The sequence below is a fragment of the Poecilia latipinna genome, unplaced genomic scaffold (assembly GCF_001443285.1).
Source record: "Poecilia latipinna isolate Pla-1442-1.1 unplaced genomic scaffold, P_latipinna-1.0 Scaffold610, whole genome shotgun sequence".
Classification (NCBI taxonomy): Eukaryota; Metazoa; Chordata; class Actinopteri; order Cyprinodontiformes; family Poeciliidae; genus Poecilia; species Poecilia latipinna.
In genome coordinates, this window is record NW_015113226.1 from 51,660 (window position 1) to 60,044 (window position 8,385).

General features: G+C 37.1%; 1 protein-coding gene across 1 annotated transcript; it reads left to right on the forward strand.

Annotated features, from left to right (window-relative positions):
• Positions 1-1,132: 1,132 nt before the first annotated feature.
• Positions 1,133-8,225, forward strand: LOC106953881 (formin-like protein 1). The gene is made up of 2 exons (XM_015042960.1): positions 1,133-1,748; positions 7,999-8,225. The coding sequence occupies exons 1-2, from the start codon at positions 1,572-1,574 to the stop codon at positions 8,179-8,181; spliced, it is 360 nt and encodes a 119-aa protein (XP_014898446.1). The 5' UTR covers positions 1,133-1,571; the 3' UTR covers positions 8,182-8,225.
• The last annotated feature ends 160 nt before the right edge of the window (positions 8,226-8,385 follow it).

The following is an 8,385-nucleotide window of genomic DNA, read 5'->3' on the forward strand; positions in this document are numbered from 1 at the left end:
CTCAAGCTATGAGTTCTTCCGTTCATTTGTAGAAGACATAAGTATAGTAGGTATGATTTATCTGGATGGAACAGCCAGGTGGAAAAAAAAGTCTTGAATGCAACGACAGGTAAAACAAGTTACTTCATAAATATTTATTCTACTATTCATTATATCATACTTTAAATATTGTCTTTTAAACACTAGCGCAAAATATTTGACGTTGAGGTTGATAATGATAAATTCCTATCACAAAGTGGACTCTAAAGGTAACACCACTACATGCCTTTGCTGACTTTTGCCACATAGAGGCACTGTTTCATTACACTTGCAACATTTACCTTCCTTTGTCTGACGTAAATACAGTATATTAAATTACCCAGCAAATATATAGTAAAACACAACTTCGTCATTTTGGAAGGATGAATAAGTACCAAGACTGCTTTCAAGTGCGCCTCTGGAAATAGCAACAACAACAACAAAAAATCCAGATCTAAAGGCTGTTCAAGAAAGCTTAGCCGTCTCAAATAAATAAACAGTGAGGGCTGATGCAAATATTGCAATAAGTTGGTTTGACTCGACGTCAGCTTTTATGCTTTCAGTTCATGTGCAGCACACACAATAAGATACTTAAAAGTGGTAGCAGGTAGTTGAAGTCAATTTTAAATAGCATTAATTAATCTATTTACTCAATAGGAATACATAAAATTCAAACAGATTGACACTGACGAACATACAATGACCCTAAATGCGCCACAGTTAATGCAACAATTGATTTTACCACGCGGAGGCGCTTTTTTATCATTCTTTCCAAAGTCATCTTTATTTACCTGGCTAGCAATCGTCTAAGGAAGGACTCTGGTAATTTAATCATATATAAACATAAGTTTGGGGAAATAAACGGCTCCAGTGCAAATATTTTCACCACTAACTGGGGGCAGTTTCCCACTGTGTTAAAGTTTTCAAGTGCAACTGCTAATGTAGTAACTTCATTAAACTAACTTCATATCTTATCTTCGAGCCACCACCACACTGTACTTTTCTTTTTCTAATCATCCACCTATTTCATGCATGTTACTAACGGTTGCCACATTTATCTTCCACCCTGTCCTCTAGACCAGGTTCTGTTGCTGTCACACAGGAAGTTGCTCTTCTGCTTTTGTGCTTCTGTGGTTTCTGACTTAGCTACAGAGTGTATCACACTCCCTCTCCTTCCTCTCACACACAGGCCTCTGAGTTTTACTTTGCAGAGACGTTTTCAACCAGTGCAGATAGTTGGTGAGACACAATCCAGGTTTTATTTCTCAGTTCTGTCAGGACCTGACTGGGTTTTTTTTATCTTGTATCTAGAGATGTTAATCAGAGAGCAAACATGAGGACAACCCAACTTTTTTCTTCACTTCTTGTGTCATCTGGACAAGCAAGATTTTAGTGAGCCAGAAACTTCATGTTGATCACCTTGAAGGCCCAGGACTCTCTTTCTTGTCATTTGGAGTGATCACCTTTCGCTACTCTGCTGTGGAACAGTCTGGTTTTTCAGGTGAATTGGCTTGTGTACAGCTTTCCTCCTGGATTACTTGTGGAGATTAGTGATGGGGAATGCGGCCGCAGGGGGCTTGGAGCTAGAGGCGGCCGAGGGCAGAGAGGCCAGGAACTCAGTTTCGGCGATGAGCGACCCCACACTGCCTTTACAGAAGAAGCAATCTTCTTCACCAAAACTTCCAATGCCCCCAGAAGAGGAGCTGGAGGAGCGCTTCAATGTGGTGCTGGTGAGTAGCTGAGGAAAACACCCTTACACATAAAAACAAACCAGATTATAGAGATCTGCACAGATTCAAGGAATTATGTAAGTTTTGGTAGCAGACCAGCTGATCGGGAAACAGATCTAGGAAACTATATAAAACAAATCAACTGAGACTTAAAGTAGGTGAAGATAACATTTATTTAGTCATGTTTACCAATATTTCCATTACTTTTTCCACTGTTTATCTCAGTTTCTTCTGCAAATTTTATAACTACTTATCAGGATTTTTGAAAGTGATCGATAATCTGTCATTTTGCTCAAATATCCACAAATAATTCAAGGCATTTCTGAAGTGCCTGACTACAAGGCGGGTGATTAGTGCCTGCATGGGTAGCTGGCCTCAAGGGGAAGTTGAGCAACACATTTTATATGAAAGCACACAGGACCGGAAAGCAAGAGTTTCACCATTCTTTCAACAGTCCCAAAAGACCGGGGACAAAAATCCCCAATCTTCACCAGTAATACATACAGTATTTGTTTAAATCACAGAGCCGCCAGCAGAAATTCAAATTCTTATAATATAAGAAGAAACCTGTTGAGTTGGAAAAGAAGATCTGTGAAGTTAAAGATTTCACTTGGTATTAGTTATGTTGGTGTTAGCAAAGTAACACACTAATGAAACCCAAAGAACCAGAGGTTGTAAACTGAGACGTGATTATGACGAGCTGAACTCAGAAACATTGGTGTCAGAATGAAGATTATTTATTCCTGCAGTTTGCAGTGTGAGGATGCCTTCCCATGTAAACATTACAACAGGAAGAAGTGGTTTGCTTTATTCTTTATCGTTTTCTAGATTCGCTTAAAAATGGTAACGAGTAAACAACACTCCAGATGAAAAAATGAAAAGTAAATGGATTGGTATTAATCTTTCTATGCAACATATTATAGACTAGTTGTGAAAAAAAGTTTCTTATTCCATATTATATTTAGTTAAGATGTTAGATTAAGTCCTCAAAATTCTACTCCCAACATCCAAATCTGCAATGGCGACACAACATTTGACACATTGCATCAGAAAAAAGAAACCCTAACAATATCCTGTTGTGTGAATGCAATTCTATATCAGACATGAAAGGGGAAATATCAAATTGCCAAACAGCATTACTAAATTACTATAACGAATAGTCTCCCAGGTTTCCAGATTACTAAAAGTCATGCAATGCATCTATTTTATAAAACAGACTCAACAAGAGATGCCTACATTTGATGTCTACATTTAAAGCATTCACATCGTTTCGCTTCATGTATAGAGGATTTTGATCCTTGCAGCAAGAAGGTTCTGGTTTCAAATTGATGCCAAAGGTCTTCTTGCATGGAGTTCGCATGTTCTCCATAAGCATGTGTGTGTTCTGGCTCGGAACCCCGGCATCCACAGTCGAAAAACTATTAACCAATTAATTATTGGTTAATTGGTTACTAAGCTGCTCATAGGAGAGAGCTTCCATTGTAAGTGGTAAATGTAACTGGCAACCTGTCCGCATGCGTCCCAACTCAATGATCGCTGGAGGCAGGCACTAGTCTGGACATTTTAACATATCTGTTTATCTACATTTTACACAGACATATGTCATTGATTAACTGAATATATAGTACTGTTTACCCCAGGAGCTGCTGCTCATGGTTTGTGCATGAGAAAATACAGAGTATGCACCATCACAACTGTAATAAGTTGTTTCATGATTATAATTGTAGAGATTATGAGTGTGTGGGTCTCACACATTTTCCTCAGGCTGGATGGGCTGAGAAAACAGTATCTGTCCTCTTACAGATTTCTTCTGCTTTCTTGTCATATTTAAATGTTTCATATCATCAGACAAACGTCAGTGTTCCACAAATACACCTTGTGCAAATAGAGAACAATTTTTAAATGGCTATGCATTAAGAAGAAAGAAAGCCTGTCCAAACCAATCTGGTGCTGTGTATGTGCCTCGTGAAACCAAGAATTAACTGTAAATAAGCAAATTTTTTGAAAGCTGAGTTCAGTTTCACTAGTCACACCCAGGCTTGATTGCTGTCTAGCCTGTAGAATCACTTAAACAGAGCCTGTCTGATGACACGAGGTAGTGTAAAAGTTCAAAAAACAGAAAGGAAAATGCTCCAACGCCATTTCTAAGAGTTTGGTCTCTGGTGAATCACAGTGAGTGCCATTATTTACAAAAGCAGCAAACATTGGAACAGTGGTGAACCTTCATGGAACAAGTTGGCCCTCTAAAATGACTCTGAGTGAATTAACAACTCATACATGAGATTATAAAAGTCCAGAACAACATCTAAAGTACTGCAGGCCTTAGCTAAGTTCATGATTCAACAGTAAGAAAGAAACTGGGCAAAAAAAAGGCTTTATAGAAGAGTTTCAAGACAAAATTGCAAATGAACACAAAAAACATCTCACATTTGCCAAAAACAGATTCTCAATTATCTGAAATTATTTTAATAATCTGAGGACTTTAGAGACAAAAGTCAAACTTTCTGGAGAGTGGACTTCTTGTTACATTCTTGTTACAGCTGGTGTAAAACTAACAGCATTTTTCAAAAAGAAAAAAAAACAACAACAATATGCTGACAGGGAAACATGCTGATTGCAGCGTGATGATCTGGGACTGCTTTGCTTTCAAGATCCAGAGAATCCTGAAGGAGAATGTCCAGCCAGGACAATGATCCAAAGCACACCATGAAATCCACCTTTCCATGACTAAAAAAGAAACTTGTAGAGTGGCCTAGTTAAATTTTGGACTTATACCTGCTTCAGATGCAGTGGCTGTTGATAACCTGCCTGACTTAAAACAATTCTGTTATAGATAATTTTTGCTTTCCTTAATAAATGAGAGGTGCTCTTCAAAACTTTATTTTGATAAATATAAACGTATCTGTGTGATATACTTTGTCATCTCACATAGTGAACCAACATGACCTGTGCTGCTTCGTGCCTGTGGCGCCCTCCCAGCACTCATATGAATGTATGACCTCACTTCCTCTTTTAGCAGAACACTTCCATTGTAAGCCTAAGATTTAATCTCTAAACAAGAAAGACATTTTGCACCAAGTGGGCATTTTCTTTCTTTATGAATACCAGTTTTTTCCAAACATTGACAATGTAAGTCAATGTGCGTGAGTTACATTGTCATCTGCCCTTTTTTCTTACCACAAAACCCACGAAGGGGCTCCACCCTTGCCCCGCCAAGGATGAAGCGCAGTTCTTCTGCACCAAGGCAACGGGCCATTTCCGTTTTGAACCTCTTCTTTTTTTTTTTCAAATGTGAAAAAGAAACACCAAGTTGGTGCTTGGGTGTGCATGGGGTAACTCAAAACCACACCCAGTGCTGAGTTAACTTATTTGTCTTGACAGTAAAAGCGTGCTTTAGGGGTTTTAGGTTAGATCAAAGTGCATAATCTGACTTGAAGTATTTTAAAGTAAGTTAGTAATAAATACAAGATTTGTACAGGAATATGTTAATTTAATTACTACTTTGATGCTGAATTATTCACATTTATTTTTGTTTATTTTTATTTTATTTCTTCATCTTTTAAAGAGAACAACCAGTTTTTATATGAGACTTCAGTCATTGTATGAACTCCGTTGTGCTTTTTCTTAACACTAAGAACTAAACTTATGATCTAACTACAACAGCCTACATTAAAAACCTGTGGAGGTGGGGTTTTTCAGCCATAATCCATATGATGTACAGTCACTACTTTCTACAGTTCTGAACCATGATAATCTAAAAGATTATGGACAACACAAGTAGAAAAACAAGTTGTATAAGTTTAGTTCATCTTTTATTTTCTCCAGGCAGTCAAACAGTATATATATATATATATATATATATATTTCTAACTCTACATGTCTGCTGATGCACTGCTTATCAAATCATAAAGTACAAGTCTATAACACACAGCAGTCTATTATCTTAGGGCTAACTTTGACTTGGGAAAAACCAAGACAAAAATACAGTCAGATGTTGTTGGAAATATGGGCAGAAGCCAGGCTCTGCTGGCTTGTATCAATATCACCAGCTACACTTGTGTGCTCTCCTGGGATGCAGAAAGCTGCCCTGAAATATTGCAACATAAACCAAACTATGGTCAACTTTTCCAGGGTCATTTGTCCATCTTATTACAGGACAATGCAACACCTAAGACTCACCAGACTTTCCAAAAATATGGGAAGAAAAGAGAAAGAGGGCAAAGGGAGTACATTTTTAATGTTGTTGATCTGACCTCAAGCTGATTCGCTGTGACTTATTGCCAATAAGCGGTAAGGAAGGTGTAACAAAACAAAACGTCATGAGAGGTGCACAAACAGAAAAAGGCAACCTAACAGTGATGACCCAAAAACATCTGTGTAAATATTTTTTTTACGTATTTCAAGATGTATAACATGGAGAAATTGGAAGTTTTATTCCTGGATCTCCTATAGTTAAAGTATATTTTAAGCATTGTGACAAAGCAGCATTATAAAGATCTAAAACCTTCATTTTGGGATTTTTTTTTGTTTGTTTTTTTTGCTGTTTTGTTTTATCAAGCTAGTCAGTGAAAAAGACTTCTGAGGTAAATATCTGTTTATCACAAATATATTTTGGGAGATCAAGTAGCTCTTGACAACAACCCACAACTCACGCAAACAGTGAGTCATCTTTCCTCTGAACAGGTACATCCTCCTACTTCTTACTGTCATCTGATATACATCTGTTTAGACCGACATACAATTGAAGAAGCAGAAAAGAATGAAAGAATGTATAAAGGATGTTGTTGTGCCATGACAAAATATTTTCCTCCCTTAAGGATTGACTCTGTTTTTGCTTATTTCTCACCCTTTAATGTTTTAGATCAGCAGACAAATTTTAATATCAGGCAAACCAAGTAAATACAAAAAGTAGTTTCTCAATTTAATTTCAAATTATTAAAAGAAAAAAGCTACCCAAAACAACTTATGTTAAATATGATTGATCCCCTCTTAAACACATGAATTAACTCCAATTAAAAAAAAATGTTTCTGCTTCTGTAACAGCAACCAGAGAATCCAGAAATCACTTGAATAAAACCTGTCTGGCATGAGGTAGACTGAAAGACCTGAAAAAGCAACACATAATGTCCCAAATCTAAAAAAAAAATTCAAGAACAAATGAGACACTAAGTCATTGAAAAGGGTTATGAAGCCTTTTGTAGTCCTTTGGGATTTCAGTGAACTACAGTGAGACCCACTGTGCACAAATAGAGAAAATAAAAAAAAATGTGTGAAGCTTCAGGAGTGGCCAGCCTACCAAAATTACTTTTGCATTGACGACTCATTCAGAGTATCACAAAGGAACCCAGAACAAACATTTAAAGCACTGTAGGCCTTTTTTTGCCTCAACTTAAGGCCAGTATTCATGATTCAACAACAAAAAAAACAGAGTGGGCAAAAATGGTATCTAAGGAGGAGTTTCAGTCGAAAACCTCTGCTGACCAAAACCAACAGAATGACCCATCTTACATTTGCTTAAAAAAATATCTCGACGATCGCCAAGATATTATGGAAAGTATTCTATAAACATACATTAAAAGCGTTTTACATTTTGGAAGATGTACATCCTATAATATCTGTAAAACTTGCAAAGAGTTTGACAAAATACTACTGATAGTCAAACATGGTAGTTTGATAGTCCGAGTCTGCTTTGCTTCTTTAGGTCCTGCACCTGAGAGAATGTCAACAAATCCAGGTGTTTAACCACACTAAGAGGTTCAAATAAAACAAAATTAAGTATCTGGAGTGGTCTAGTCAAAGCTTAGGGTTATATATATCCATTTGATATTCTGTGGCAAGACTCCAAACAGGCCATTCAAACATTACAGTTTGGTTGAATTCAAACCATCCTGCAAAGAAAAGTGGGCCAAAGTCCCTCCACAGAAATGTAAAGACTCACTGTCAGTTATTTAAAACATCTGGTATCAGTTGTTTCCTGCCAGGGTAGCAAAATTAGTTGTTAGGTTTAGGGGGAACTATTTCTTTTTTCGCATTTAGTCAAATTAGTAGCTATTAGTAGATAGCTGTTCCCTCTTTAATTAAATGAATTCTTACTCAAGCAATCTTTGTCTGATTTTAAAATTTCCTGATGATTTGAAACTATTAGTTGTAACAAAAGAGCAACAGCAAAAGAGCTCAGAAAGGGATCAAATATACATTTCTCTATCGTAATTTAATAATAATAATAATTTTCTCTTTCTCTTTCCTTCAGAGCTACATGAATTTGCCTCCCGACAAACTTAAGCTGTTGAGTCAATACGACAACGACAAGAAATGGGAATTAGTCTGCGATCAGGTGAGCGTTTTTGCTGGTGTTTCATCACTTCAAACCACAAAAGACGTCATGACTCTGAACGGGATTGTTGCACCAGTGCCTTCACCAGGACAGAGTTGACTGAAAGTACATAAACATTTAGTGAAAAAAAAAAAAAAAAAAAAAAAAATTGGGGGGGGGTGGGCAGTGGGAAAACCCTGCAGCTCAGTTTCTGTGGCGGCAACTTATAAAGTCACCATGGTAACCAAAGGTGGTTAGTGTGTTGATTTTTTTTTTAGATTTAGTAGTGCATGTAGGAATAGCTTCAAATGGTGCACAAATATG